This window comes from Rhinoderma darwinii, chromosome 3 (genome assembly GCF_050947455.1).
Source record: "Rhinoderma darwinii isolate aRhiDar2 chromosome 3, aRhiDar2.hap1, whole genome shotgun sequence".
Classification (NCBI taxonomy): Eukaryota; Metazoa; Chordata; class Amphibia; order Anura; family Rhinodermatidae; genus Rhinoderma; species Rhinoderma darwinii.
In genome coordinates, this window is record NC_134689.1 from 137,468,801 (window position 1) to 137,484,567 (window position 15,767).

At 40.2% G+C, this 15,767-nt stretch overlaps 1 protein-coding gene across 8 annotated transcripts in view; it reads right to left on the bottom strand.

Annotated features, from left to right (window-relative positions):
* PPFIA2 (PPFI scaffold protein A2) overlaps positions 1–15,767 on the bottom strand; it is a 373,500-nt gene that overhangs the window by 148,710 nt on the left and 209,023 nt on the right. For all 8 annotated transcript variants that reach the window (XR_012882381.1, XM_075856792.1, XM_075856789.1 and 5 more), the window contains one exon: positions 5,917–5,991. Coding sequence is in view for 7 of the 8 variants with exons in the window: in XM_075856792.1 (XP_075712907.1) it covers positions 5,917–5,991 (75 nt within the window). In the remaining variant the exon portion in view is untranslated. The remainder of the gene's footprint in view (positions 1–5,916; positions 5,992–15,767) is intronic.

Genomic DNA, 15,767 nt, shown 5'->3' on the forward strand with positions numbered 1-15,767 from the left:
TATTCTGCGGGTGTCGGCTGTATTTTACAGCGATCGCGCTGTTCCTGGCTGTTTAACCACTCAAATGCTGCGGTCAATCGCGGCAGCAGCATCTAAGGCGTTGAAAAGAGGGGGCGGCCCCCTCAGACAGCTCACCCCCCCTCCCCCCGCAGTGAGATCAGGGGGAGACGACGATTGTTATGGCAGGCAAGGGGCCTCATGAAGGCCCCCAGGGCTGCCTTCACTCAGCCTGTAAAAATGACAATATACTGCAATACATTAATCGATCTAACGATCGCTGGTTCAAGCCCCCTAGGGTGGCTAATAAAGTGTGTAAAAAAGAAAAAAAGTGAAAAAAAACGTTTTTAGTAGTGAATTTTTTTTTTTTTTAAAGTAAAAAAAAATACCTTTTCCCATTTTCCCCCTAAAGTAATGTCAAAAATAAAAACAAAATTGGTATCGCTGCATCCGTAAACGTCTGAACCATTACAATATAGAGTTATTTAATGCGCATGGTGAGCGCTGTAACTTAGCTCTAAAAAATGCTTTAATAAAAAGTGATCAAAACGTTCTACGTTCAAAAAATGGTACCGATAAAAACAACAGTTAGTCCCGCAAAAAATAAGCCATCACACCGCTCACTTGATGAAAAAATGAAAAAGGTTATGGCTCTCAGAATGTGGCGACCCAAAACATTATCATCAATAAAAGTAGTAAAATATAAAAAAAACTATATAAATTTGGTATCACCGTAATCGTATTGAGCCACATAATATAGATAAGTTGTCATTTTTACCGCACGGTGAAAGCTGTAAAAACGAAACCCAAATCATTGAGGAATCACAGTTTTTTCCAACTTCAGCTGGCAAATAATTTTTTTTCAGTTTCCCAGTACATTATATGGAACTACAAATGGTACCAAAAGAAACTACAACCCCTCCCACAAAAAATAATCCCTCACACCACTCTATTGACGGAAAAATAAAAAAAGCTATGGCTCTTGGAATGCGGGGAGTGAAAAGCGAAAATCAAAAAATGGCTTTGTCCCGCAGGGGTTAAGGAGTTTCACATACTAGTCCTTCTCAATGAATTAGAATATCATCAAAAAGTTAATTTATTTCAGTAATTCAATTCAAAAAGTGAAACTCATATCATATAGATTCATTACACACAGAGTGATCTATTTCCTGAATTTTTTTTCTTTTAATTTTGAAGATTATGGCTAACAGTTAATGAAAACCCCAAATTTAGTCTCTCAGAAAATTTAAATATTGGGTAAAAATTAAAGATTGTCGACTCATGGTGTCACACTCTAATCCGCTAATCAACACAAAACACCTGCAAAAAGTTTCCTAAGCCTTTAAATGGTCCAACAGTCGGTTCAGTAGGCTACACAATCATGGGGAAGACTGCTGACTTGACAGTTGTCCAGAAGACCGTCATTGACACCCTCCACAAGGAGGGTAAGCCCCAAAAAGTCAGTGCTTTAGGAGCCATCACACACACAGACGTATCCAGGACATGGGTTACAACTGTCACATTACTTGAGACAATGTGAAAAAGCGTCTTATCTGGGCGAAGGAGAAAAAGGACTGGTCTGTTGCTCAGTTGTCCAAAGTCCTGTTTTTAGATAAAAGTACATTTTGCATTTCATTTGGAAATCAAGGTCCCAGAGTCTGGAGGAAGAGTGGAGAGGCACTCAATCCAAGTTGCTTGCGGTCCAGTGGGAAGTTTCCACAGTCAATGATGGTTTGGGGAGCCATGTCATCTGCTGGTGTTGGGCCACTGTGTTATATCAAGTCCAGAGTCAGCGCAGCTGTCTACCAGGAAATTTTCGAGCACTTCATGCTTCCCTCTGCTGACAAGCTTTATGGAGATGCTGATTTCATTTTCCAGCAGGACTTGGCACCTGCCCACACTGCCAAAAGTACCAATACCTGGTTTAATAACCACAGTATCACTACGCTTGATTGGCCAGCAAATTCCACTGACCTAAACCCCATAGAGAATCTATGGGGTATTGTCAAGAGGAAGATGAGGGACACCAGACCCAACAATGCAGACGAGCTGAAGGCCGCTATCAAAGCAACCTAGGCTTCCATAACACCTCAGCAGTGCCACAGGCTGATCGCCTCCATGCCACGCCGCATTGATGCAGTAATTCATGCAAAAGGAGCCCCGACCAAGTATTGAGGGCATATAATGTACATACTTTTTAGTAGGCCTACATTTCCGTATTAAGTATTATGGTGTTTACAAGCAGATCGGAACCCCACAATGAAATCGCGGGGCTCTGATAACTGCTCCGGTAGACCGGAGGCCTAACAATGGCCTCCTATCTACCAAGTACGGAAGCCTGCTAGGTCCCACCCAGTGGCAGGCCCTAAAAGGCGTCCGGCCGCAGTAATAAGTTGGCGCAGGCTCAGCTTTGACATCAGCCGCTGGTGTCAGCTGTATGTTACAGCTGACACCGTGCTGTAATAGCAGGGAACAGAGATAGCTCCGATTCCTGCCATTAACTCCTTAGATGCCACAATCAAAAGTGATAGCTGCATCTTAGTGGTTTGTAGCGATCAGAATCAACACAATGTGATCGTGAGGATGCTGATCGTTGCTAGAGCAACCGAAGGCTTAATAGTGGCCCCCTGGTCTGCCCCATACGATAGCCTATTAGTCCCCGCCCACCGATGGGACCGAATAAGCTTGCTGTCAGTAAATGACTGACAGCTGTAATGCATTGCACTACGTGGGTAGCGCAATGAATTAGGGTATGTTCACACGCAAACTCAAAAACGTCTGAAAATACGGAGCGGTTTTCAAGCAAAAGCAGCTCCTGATTTTCAGACGTTTTTGTAGCAACTTGCGTTTTTCGCGGCGTATTTTACGGCCATTTTTGAGCTGTTTTTCAATGGAGTCAATGAAAAACGGCTCCAAAAACATCCCAAGAAATGACCTGCACTTCTTTTGACGCGGCGTCTTTTTACGCGCCGTATTTTGAAAACGACGCGTAAAATTACGCCTCGTGGGAACAGAACACCGTAAATCCCATTGCAAGCAATGAGCAGATATTTGGAGGCGTAATGGTGCCGTTTTTTCAGGCGTAATTCGAGGCGTAAACAGCCTGAATTATGTCTGAAACCACTGTGTGTGAACATACCCTTAGAGTAAACATCAGAGGTGCAGGCCCTCAAGTCCCCTAGTGGGACAAAAAAAAAAAAGGTTGAAAAAAGTTGAGTAAAAGTGTAAAAGGAAAAGTTAATAAAAACAAGTCTTTATTATAGGAAAAAAATTAAAACAGTAAAAAAGTGCACATATTTGGTATCGCCGCGTCCTTAATGACCAAAACTATAATGTTATTTTTCCCACACTGTAAACACCGCAAAAAAAAACAATGCCATAATCCCTAAAAAAAATTCTCACCACCCCTGATCATGAAGTCCCATGTACCCCAAAATGGTACCAATAAAAACTACAACCCGTCCCGCAATAAACAAGCCTCCACACAGCTTTTTTGACTGAAAAATAAAAAAGTTGTGGCTCTCAGAATATGGCGACACAAAAGGTGCAGTGTCCGAAAGCGGATAAGATCGGGCACCATTTATCAGTGCGACACTGGACACATATCTCTGAAATATTATTAATTTAATAAACTTTCTATATGCTGTTTTGAATACTTTGAGGGGTTCTGTTTTTTTAAATTGGGCATTTTATGGGGGTTTGCATTGTATGGGCCCCTCAAAACCACCAACTGAACTCGTCCTTGTAAAAATAGCCTTTTGAAGTTTTCTTGAAAATTTTAGAAATTTCTGCTAAAGAACTAAGCCTTGTAGTGTCCTAGAAAAATAAAAGGATGTTAAAAAAAACAATGACATATGGGAAATGTTAATTAGCATTTGTTTTGTGAGGTATAACTATCTGTCTTACAAGCAGATACATTTAAATTTAGCGAAAATGCAAATTTCTGCAATTTTTCGCTAAAATTTTGTGTTTTTAACAATAAAATACTGAATGTATCGACCAAATTTTACCACTAACTTAAAGTATAATGTGTCACGAGAAGACAATCTCAGAATCGCTTGGATAGGTAAAAGCATTCCAAAGTTATTACCACATAAAGTGACACATCTCAGATTTGAAAAACGGGGATGCGTCCTGAACGTGCCAACTAGTCCATGTCCTTAAGGGGTTAAAGTACTCCCTCTATGAACTCAGAATGTCATTTTAAACAGGTTTTGTAGGAATATACATTAATGGCCTATTCTTAGGATAGACCGTCAATGAGTAATCATTGGTGTTCGTCCACTGGAACTGAATGATGAGCAGAGGGACAGGGTCCTGCCACTGGCAGAGACATGCAAACAGGGATTCGATTTAAAAAAAAAATTACACTAATAAGTAATTTAACTTTAGCTTAATACATTATGTAAAACATTTAGCAACAGAAAAATCCCCTTTAAACATTATACTCCTTACTACATACATGTTAGTATCATTATCTCTTCATGTTCTTAAGTTTATATAGCAACTCACCAATTTCCTACTTGTGTTACCCCTTACTACAAAATTAAATAAAACTCATACAATAGAATTAGTACATAAAAATAACCATTAAGTACAAAAACCCTAATAGAGAATAATTTAAGGAAAAATATATACATATCACCTATAAAGCTCTGTACACATTTGTGTTATTTTCGCATTTTGACACCAAGCATAGCGCTGTTTGCAGTGCTATTTTGCCATAAAAAATACCGGAACCCAAAAAGAAACCTGACAGACCCTATTTTTAAGTCAATGGGACTCTTCAGTATTCATTGGGATTAATTTGAAAACAGATTTGTCATCGCTGTCCTGAAAGGAAGCCATGATACTTGTGTGAACAGAGCCTAAGAATATGTAAACCGAGCAGGATATTGGATACCAATACAGATTGACAAGTAGGTGTAAAAAAGGTGTAAAATATACAAAAAATGGCTGGTCCGCTCATGGTGCACCTCGGTTTTTCCAAACACCATGTTGTGACAATAATGGTGCATGTAGACAAACGATTCTGTGTCGGCAACAGATACAAATGGTAGAATTGTTGAAGAAGATGATGTCCAGCACTCGGTCCGTTAAAAAGCTAACTTTAATTCATGAATCTAAAACAAAAGTAAAAATATTCGGGGGAGGCGCGCTTACGTGTTTCAAACCATTGAGGTTCTTAGTCATAGCTTATTCAGTCATAGATTTTTTTCCCTGCATTTTTTGCCACGGAAACCATGTCGGAAACCGTGGCAAAAAACTGCCAAAATCGCCTCCCATTGATTTCAATGGGATTCAGAGGCGTTTTTCCACAAGCTGAAAAAAATGCTTGTGGGAAAAAGAAGCGACATGCCATCTCTGACCTCCCATTGACATCAATGGGAGGCAGAGAAAGCGTTTTTCGCTGCGTTTTTTGCCCGCGGCGCTCAATGGACGCGGGCGAAAAACGCAGCAAAGAGAGTGCAGGCAGGTCAAAATCGACCTAAAAATTCCTGAAGATCTGCCTGCAAAAAAGTCTGTGTAAACAGAGCCTTACGGTTCAAAATGCATAAGCGCGCCTCCCGGGAATGTTTTTAATTTGTTTTAGATTTATGAATTAAAGTTTGGTTTTTAACGGACAGAGTGCTGGACATCATCTTCTTTAACAATTCTTCCGTAAAAATGGTGATGGTTGCTTTGGGACTTGTCATCAAGCTTTATGGTTTGTTTCCACATGGTATGATCTAAATAAGGAGGAATCTCAGGAAACAGAGACTTTTGACAAGAAGTTCCAATGGGCTGTGCTCACTGGTCTGTACAAAATGTAATTCACCTTCAGTATTTGTTGACAGTTTCCAAAAATGTGACGCGAAACCTAATGTCTCACAAGTGAAATGTGACAACCTTAAAGGGGATAAAGTGCTGAATTTTTACCTCCTGGTTTGCAACTGCTAGTTCTCCTTCCAGTGCAGACACTCTCTCTAAAGAAACCCTCAGCCGTTCCCTCACCTGGAAGAAAAAGCAAAACGTGCAGTAACATTTTTTTTGTAGTTCTATTAGGTAAACAAAAATGCATGTTTTGATTGATTTCCTCAAATTAAAAGATTTATTTTTTTTAAAAATTCAAAATAAACATTACTTATTAGTGGTAGTTTCAACCATAATTAATGAAACAATAAAAATTATTGTTGCAATACATAAATTGCTTGTAAATTTGCATTGCATACATAATTTGAAGCAATTTAACTACACTAGGAAATTAATAGGAAATAATGAGGAATGGGTTGTAGATTTAGCGGAAAAAGCCAAACTAAAAGATGTATTATTTGAAATCAACTAATATGTTGACATAATGCTATGTTCTTAACATAATAATTAATTATAATAAACCATTATAAACACTTTAAATACATTTTTATGCTATCTAAAAAAAATTATATAAAGGCTTATTCCAGCCACAAACATGTATCACCTATCCACTGCATTAGTAAAAAATGTTCAATTGGTGGGAACCTCATTATCGCTACAATAGGGTACCCTGATCCTCTTTCTTCCCCAACCGCATGACCACAGTGAGGAGGACTTTATATGGCGCGGCGTTAAAGCATATGTGTTACCGCTCTATACAAACTTCATGGAAGCAATAAAAACAGCTGAGTCCATGCTAGCGATCGGAGGGAGCCCCAGCGGTCAGATCCCCAACAATCTTACATTTATAACCTATTCAGTTTATGGGTCATAAATATTTCTGTCTGGAATACCCTTTTAAAAGTGTCAGAGTAATTGGTTTTGGGAATAAAGAGCATGTGTGATGTCGCCATTAAAGTCTAGTTTCCTTTTTCTACATGGATAAGATGTGATAAATGTATTAAGAGGGGCACGTCTCTTAATAAATTAGTTCACCTTGGCCTGTCGGTGTGAGAGAAAGGGAAATCAACATCAAATACGATCTGCTGTATATGTTCACTATAATTTACACCTTCGGTGACCACGCTCCTTGTGCTGAGCCCTGGCCACTTTTTTTTTTTTTTAAGTGGCAGGCACGACGTAGAAGTAAAAAAACGTTGCAACTTTTTGCTCGTTGAATAATGTACATTTTTAATCAAAGCACACTCCTACTAAAAGAAGAGGCTACACATATAGGCAGGATTGTGAGCATAAATCTATTACATACTACTGGGTGCACTGGTTTATTGACAACTTGCTTAAAACAATTTCAAATTAAGGCATTCGAAATACAGTATGTATGGCACAGGCATTGCATTTCTGCATTATTGGCTCCCTATGGTAAAGGGTGTAAAATTAAGGCATAATCATCACAAAACTCTGGTTCTTTAAATTAATTATATATGCATACACATAATAATATTATAACACTCTTATTGGGACACCATCACAGAATTATTTCGGCACTATAATGTAATGTATTGTAAAGTTATTTGAGCACTACATGGCCTGTGTGTCCATTTTCTTTTAGTAGTTTTATTATTATCTAGTTTTTATAAATAAGCCTAAATGACCTTTCATAAAATTTATAGCCAACACTATTAAAGTTCATTATACTTATATTGTAATTGACAAAGTAAAACTAAAAATTAGTAGCAAATACTAGGAAGTATACCATTTAACAAGCTGTTAAATGTTATTAAAACTCGCTTGAAGCAATTAACACCAAATGTAACTGATAATTGTCAATTAACAGCATGGTATGATATCTGGTCAGTGCTTAGATTTAAAGGCTGTAGACAGCTTTGCACTGAATTTTTTTTAATTATTAATTTGCCTCCTAAATGCAAAATTAAGCAACTTTCTAAAATAGTCTTCATTAAAAATTTCCTACAATTTTGCTGCACTAGAGTCGGTGTAACTCCTTCGCCTAAGGGCCTGTGCATATGACATTTTTGCCTTCCATCGGAGGTATACGTCGGGACTCCCAATGTATACCTTCGACAGACGGCTACAACATATCCCACTGTATAGGCATCCAGTGGGATACGTCGCCTGAACCCCCCCAGAGAGAGCACTACCTAAAATGCTGTGCCTGGGGAAGCTCATGACGTGACTGCCCATATATTGACAGTGATGTAATGTTCTACAGTACAATATCGGAGTCCCCCACTAAAGTGTTGGGAGCTCTCTGGCTAGGGACTCCGAATCTAGTGAAGCCCCTGACTTCACGGTCTATATATGGACAGTAATGTCAAGAGTCCCCAGCCAGAGCATTGGAAGCACTCTGACTGGGGACTCCAGCTCCGGAGAAGCCTCTGACGTCACTGTTCATAGATGGAAAGTGATGTCAGGAGAGTAACAATGTCTGAGTCCTAGGCCAGAGCATCGGAAGCACTTTGGCTGGGGACTTTGGTCCTGGGGAAGCTTGTGACATCACTGTCTATATATGGATCTTCCTCAGGGCCAAAGCCTGCAAGGGGAGAGCTTTTGATGCTCTGCACTGGGACTTTGGCTTGGAAAAGCTCCTGATATCACTGTCCATATACGGACGTGATGTGCACAAGTCCTGACTGGTATTCTGTGAATTCAAACACAAATTCCAACGCACACTGCAGAGAGAAAGGAGACAACCCACAAATGCTCTGCATGGAGAAGATGGTTTGGGGGAAAATCACATACAACTTAGCATCAGTGTCTGTCAGGAAAAGGGAGAAGAGATCCTTCATGAGGTGTAGAAGAAGAGAGAAGTACTGGAATCAAGCTGTGCTGACACATGAGAGCTAGTGAAGACAGCAGCATCCTGGACTTACAGACCTCACATCCAGTATGTATTACTGGGATGGACATGAACACAAAAACATTCTGAAACTAGAAGCAGGTTGCAAACTTTATATCAGGGGGTCTGAAAATGAATAAACAAATGAAAATTGCAGCCTGAAACGTAGGTAACCACTAACATACGTAAAAATATTTTTTCCCCAGGTTAAAGGAGTCCTTAGCCTTTAACATAAAAACACTATAGATTTATGCCTATTTCAAGTGTAAACACATTTTTCCTTTAAGAAGAGCCATACTTTCAGCAGGGGTCTCCCTGCGGGTTCACCTTAAATCAGCTATTGTACTCCCTCATGCCCTCTATCACCCAGCAAATATGCTTTCCTTAACAACTTAACGCTGGAGCCGGCATCTGCTTGCAAAATAGATCGTTATATCACACAAAATAGTTACTAGTTAACATAACAGGGGGAAGAAGGAAATGGGATGTTCTGTATTAGTAGACTAAAATATATACTACCTACTGCATGAAATTTGCTAAATAATTGTACGGTCATTTTAAATATTTATTTATATGAAATAATATAAGTATATAAAAGAAAAACAAGTAAACAAATTAAAAGTAAAAAAGGGGAGGGAGGATGGGAGAAGCTTGCAGCAAAGAGTACTTACTCGGTTGGCCATTTTTATGCCCTCACTTAGCACCTCCGTATTAAAACCAAGAGCAAGGGATACTGATCGAACTTAAAGTGCACCTGCCCACAAAAACCACCCAACAGGTAGGCCCTATTTTACCAATGTTGTTTTTCACTAAAAGCCCCCGTCTGCAGTCCCTGGTCCTGCCACTATGTGCAATTGAGCCTACATACCAGTTTTGACATTTACCTCTGAGCTCCATTGTATTTTTGCCCACCGAACTGGCAGTCACTGGTTGTTTTTATTAGTTTTGTTTTGCACACAATTCTCTGTAAATTTTACTCAAACAATCCCATCTGGCATCAACAACCATTATAATGTCACAATTACTCAAATCACATTTTTTTCTTCACTCTATTGTTTGGCAGGAGACAAAAAAACATAGTAGTTGCTTGGAGGGAGACATAAGAGGTGGTGTGCCTAACCCATTAAATACAGGACATACTGCCCAGTCAAAGCACCCCTATTTTCAATTCAGTGTCAGCGTACCCTAAATAATAGTGCCAGAGAGCCCTCATAATCAGTGCCAGAGAGTCCCCAGAAAAAATAAACCGCATAAAAGTAACTCCATAGACCGTTCTAGAGTGACCTCATAAACATTCCCAGATAGACGGTGACCCCATTAAGAGTGCCAACCAGACAGTTCCCACATGAATAGTGGCAGACAGAGAGGACATAAACTGAACTTCTTGACTAGATTTGCATGCTTTTATGCATTGAATAGCGGTCACATGATTGGTGGATTCAAAAATTGCATTAATAAAAAATCTTTTTGGGAGTTTCTAATGAAGTGATCTTTGTGTATGAATTTTATGGTGTCTACTTTCTCTCCCTCCCGAGTTTGCCTTTATTCCTGGAGTTTCATAATACGCCAGAACAGCAATGACACTTGTTTATTATTTTTAGTTCATTACTTTGTGAGGATTCGAGTCAGAAAGTTGAAGCACTGATCTGGAAAGGACAGCAGGTGATGGATCACAATGGTACATTTTCACATCTGGTGGAACCCTGAAATTCTGTGGGTCATGTTTTATACAAGGGGATCCTTGAACACCAAGCAAATGCAATCTATAGCAAAAAAACTGGTACCATGGGGGGGGGGGGTTAAAAAGGCTGGCGTTTCATACTCCATTCTTAATCTAGGGAAGTTGGAGTAAGATGTGCCTAATTTATTAAGAGGCGCACAACTCTTAATAAAGTAGTTACATCTATGGCCATCCGTGCACCAGAAAATCAAATCTATGCCGATTTGCGCTATAATTTACTCTACATTTCTGGCGTAAATTGTAGTAAATTAAAAAATGTAAAAAATTTCAATTAATTTTTTTTAATGGGGGAGGTGTCGTAAAAACAGAGTTACAAAAATGTTGTGCAAAAAGCAAGTTTTTGCGCATATTGAAATTTTTCTACGCCAGAAAACCGGTTTAGAAGGTTTCATAAATTCCCCCAATGTTATTTGAAACATTTATTAAAAATCAGATCACATGACTAATAAAGTATGTTCAGCTTTAAAATAACAGTTGCTAAATCTAACAACAACAAATTGGTAATATATTTTTACTTAGTTTTCAGCTTTATCTGATAAAGAAAAGATACTGCACAAGAGGGTCGAAAAATACGGTATATATAAAAAAAAAATTCAGACTATAAGACAAACCTGACCGCGGCATTTAACTAGTTAAAGGGGTTTGCCATAAAACACATGTATCCCCTATCCACAGGATGGAGCTACATGTGGGATCGCTGGGGGTCCGACCGCTGGGACCCCTAGCTATAAGTAGAACAGGGGACCGAAAGTCACCCAAAGCGCTACATGAGAAGCTCGGACTTCCGGGTTCTGTGTTCGGCTTATTTGTTCCGCAGCTCCATAGAGATCTATGGAGAGATGCTCGTGCATGCGCAGAACAATCCCATTCAACGCGGAAGTCAAAGCTTCTCATGCAGCGCTCTTGGTCACTATCGGTCCCCATTCTCCTTATCGCTGGGGGTCGGACCACGGATAGGGGATACATGTGTTTTATGGCACAACACTTTTAAACGGCTAGAAACAGCGAAATTGCTGTTCCTGGCCGTTAGAGCAGCGCGTCCACTGTAAATCACAGCTGACACCTGCAGTGTATGGAGCAGGCTCAGCGTGTGAGCCCGCTCCATACATCACCCCCCTCTCGCTCTATGATGTGCCGGCACGCCATGGGTCGGGAAGGCGTTAAGTAATGAAGCGGTCAGGGGGCCCTTGACTGCGGACTTTAAGACGCAGGGACTTTTTAGCAAGATTTATTCTTGCTAAAAACTGCGTCTTATAGTCCGAAAATATGGTAGTTAGCTGCTGCATATCATTTTGCCTGTGTAGTTTGGATTACCTCCTCACACCTCTTAGTTCAACACCTCGGGGTTGACTGGTTTAAAAAAGCAACTTTCAAATGCCGTATTAGGGAATTCTGAGTTAATTTGGGAAGTGTCTCCTGTTCAGAACCCTCTTCTATTAACCAGAGCGTTGAGCGGCTACAACAGAGCGTCTCTCACTCTATTGTCCACACATTACACAGACAGCACAATAATAACAGTGGGCACTATGTAATGTGGAATTTCCCCTGTGGTGGCGCTGCAGGAGAATTAAACACTTGTTTCCAGGTTCCCCAATAGATTGCAGCTGATAACTAGGGGACACTCTGATCAGTTTATTTCTGAGTGGCCTTTATAACATAAATGGATTGTTCAAAGTGGAAACTAGTTGTGAACTGGACTATAAACATATTGGCGACCTATATCTATCTCTCCAGCAACGTCTTAGAACTACCTGCAGGCCCCCCCCCCCTGTGCTCCACCAATCCATTGACCTCTGTTTCTAAAGGTCACAGCAATCACAAAAAAGTTTGCTAGTAAAGTTTTGGAGCTATATAAATGAAGATTATCTATCTATCTATCTATCTATCTATCTATCTATCTATCTATCTATCTATCTATCTATCTATCTATCTATCTATCTATCTATCTATCTATCTAAATTCCAAATACAACGTCAGCCGCACAGCCTTGTGAATCATGGATGGGTGCCGACCTGCCCAGGTCAGGGCTAACAGACCTGCTGTAGTAGAATCCAAAAATCAGGCAGCACTCCAAGGTATAAGCAAAGTAGAAAAAGGTGCTTTATTGGTCCATATAAACACAACGTTTCAGCTCAACACAGGAGCCTTTCTCAAGTCACTTGAGATAGGCTCCTGTGTTGAGCTGAAACATTGTGTGTATTTGGACCAATAAAGCACCTTTTTCTACTTTGTTTATATCTTGGAGTGCTGCCTGATTTTTGGATTATATCTATCTATCTATCTATCTATCTATCAATCATATAAAAAGTCTACACACCGCTGTTAAAATGCCAGGTCTTCGTCATGTCAAAAAATCAATACAAAATGAATCATTTCGGAAAACGTGTCAAAAAACGGCCGAAATTGTCTCCCATTGATTTCAATGGGAGACGGAGGCGTTTTTTTCCCGGGAGCGGAAAAACCAGCTTGCGGGAAAAAGAAGTAACATGCCCTATTTTTGGGCGTTTATGCCTCTGACCTCCCACTGACATCAGTGGGAGGCAGAGAAAGCGCATTACGCAGCGTTTTATGCCCGCGGCACTCAATGGCCGCGGGCAAAAAACGCAGCAAAAAACGGAGCGAAAATCAGCATAAAAGGCAGAGTAAAATCGGCCTCAAAATGCACAGATTTTCCTCCTGCAAAAAACGCTGTGTGAACCCAGCCTTAACCCTTTCACGACGCAGCCCTTTTTCAGATTTTCATTTTCGTTTTTCCCTCCCCACATTCCAAAGGCCATAACGCCTTTATTTTTCCGTCGATATAGTACTATGAGGGCTTGATTTTTGCGGGACAAGTTGTCGTTTTTCGTAGCACCATTTATTTTGCCGTATAATGTACTAGGAAACAGGAAAAAAATTATTTGTGGGGTAGAAAATGAAAAAAACAGCGATTCCGCCATGGTTTTTTGCGCGCTATTTTTACGTAATTCACTGTACAATTAAAACAACATATTCATTTTATTCTATGGGTCAATATGATTACGCCGATACCAAATATGTGTAGGTTTTTCTATATTTTACTACTTTTACAAGTAAAAACCTAAGTGTAAAAAAGAAAATTTATTTTGTTCCGCCAAATTCCGAGAGCCGTAACGTCTTTATTTTTCCGTCGATTAAGTGGTATAAGGGCTTATTTTTTGCGGGATAAGCTGTAGTTTTTAATAATACCATTTTGGTGTCAATGTGACGGTTTGATCACTTTTTATTTCCTTTTTTGTGGGAGATTAGGTGAACAAAAAATAGAGATTCTGGCGTTTACAATTATTATTTTTTTACGGCGTTCACTGTGCGGGTGAAATAATGATATATTGTGATAGTTAAGACTTTTACGGACACGGCGATACCAATTATGTTTATTTATTTAATTTTTTACTATGCTCTAGGGGGAAAATGGGAAAAGGGGGGTTTTTTGAACTTTTAATATTTATTTATTTTTTACACAAAAAAACAAACTTTATTTAACTAATTTTTACATTTTTTATTAGTCCCCCTAGGGGACTTCAACCAGCGATCGTTAGATCGCTTGCACGATATACTGCAATACTAATGTATTGCAGTATATCGTGATTCTGACAGTCTCCTATGAAGCCCTGCCGGAGGCAGAGCTTCATAGGAGTACCAAGATGGCGCACCTGGGGGACTTCGTCAGACCCCCAGGCAGCTGTGTGAACCAACGGCTCCCCCCGATCTCGCCGCGGGGGGGCCGTTGAGACGTTACAGGGGGTCGCCCCCCTGTTTTTAGTAATTTAAATGCTGCGATCTCTATTGAACGCGGCATTTAACGGGTTAAACAAGCGGGATCGCGCTAAAGCGCGATCTCGCTCGTAACCCGGAAGTGTCGGCTGTAACACACAGCCGACACACTTGCTCTATGGAGCGGGCTCAGCCCGTGAGCCCGCTCCATATTTCCCCACCCGGCGTGCACCGTATATTTACGGCGGATGTCGGGAAGGGGTTAATGTTACCTATAATCTGTACAATTCCATTGAAAAACAAACAAATCATTTAGAGGGGAAAAATAAAAAAACTACAATAATGTGGTTGCATAAGTGACCCTCTTATAATTGGGGGATGTGCTTGTGTTCAGAATTAGCCAATCACATTTAAACTCAGGTTAAAAATAGTTCACATAGTACACAGCTGCCATTATTTAAAGTGATTCTGAGTAACCCTATATAAAGTTCAGAAGTTCTATTAGGATTTTCCTGACATTTTCTTTGTTGCATGTGACAGCAAAAGCCATGGTCCATAAAGAGATTACAACACATCAAAGGGATCAGATTGTTGAAAGGCATCATTCAGGAGAAGGGTACCAAAGAATTTCCAAGGCATTAGATATACCATGTAACACACTGAAGACGGTCATCAAGAAGTGAATTACATTTGGCACAACAGTGACATTACCAAGAACTGGACATCCCTCAAAACTTGATGAAGAGACAAGATGAAAATTGGTCCGGGGGGCTACCAAGAGGCCTACAACAACATTAAAGGAGCTGCAGGACTTTCTGGTAGGTACTGGTTGTGTAGTCAATGTGACAGCAATCTCCCGTATTCTTCATATGTCTGGGCTGTGTGGGTAGGGTGGCAAGACAAAGAAAAACATCCAAGCCTGGCTAGGTTTTGCAAAGACTCACATTAAGTCTGTCAAAAGAATGTGGGAAAACGTGTTCTGGTCTGATGAGAACAAGATTGAACTTTTTGGCCATAATTCCAAAAGGTATGTTTGGCGTAAAGCCAACACTGCAGATCACCAAAAGAGCACCATACCCACAGTGAAGCACGGTGGAGACAGCATTATGCTTTGGGGCTGTTTTTTTCTGCAGCTGGAACTGGGGCTTTAGTCAAGGTGGAGGGAATTATGAACAGTTCTAATATCAGGCAATATTGGCACAAAACCTGCACGCCTCTGCTAAAAAGCTGAAGATGAATGTCACCTTTCAGCATGACAACGATCTGAAGAATACCTCCAAATCAACAAAAGAACGGCTTCACCAGAAGAAGATCAATGTTTTGGATTGGCCCAGCCAGAGCCTAGACTTAAATCCCATTGAAAATCTATGGGGTGACCTGAAGAGGGCTGTATACAGGAGATACCCTCGTAATCTGACAGATTTGGAACACTTTTGCAAGGAAGAGTGGGCAACAATTGCCAAGTCAAGATGTCTGGAAACCATAAACAAGTTAAAGCTCCTGACTCTTTTGGGTCTCAAAGTATTCTGCTTTCTCTCTTCTGTATGGCTCATTCGGCTTTTACAGCAAATTCAAAACCGTGCCAGA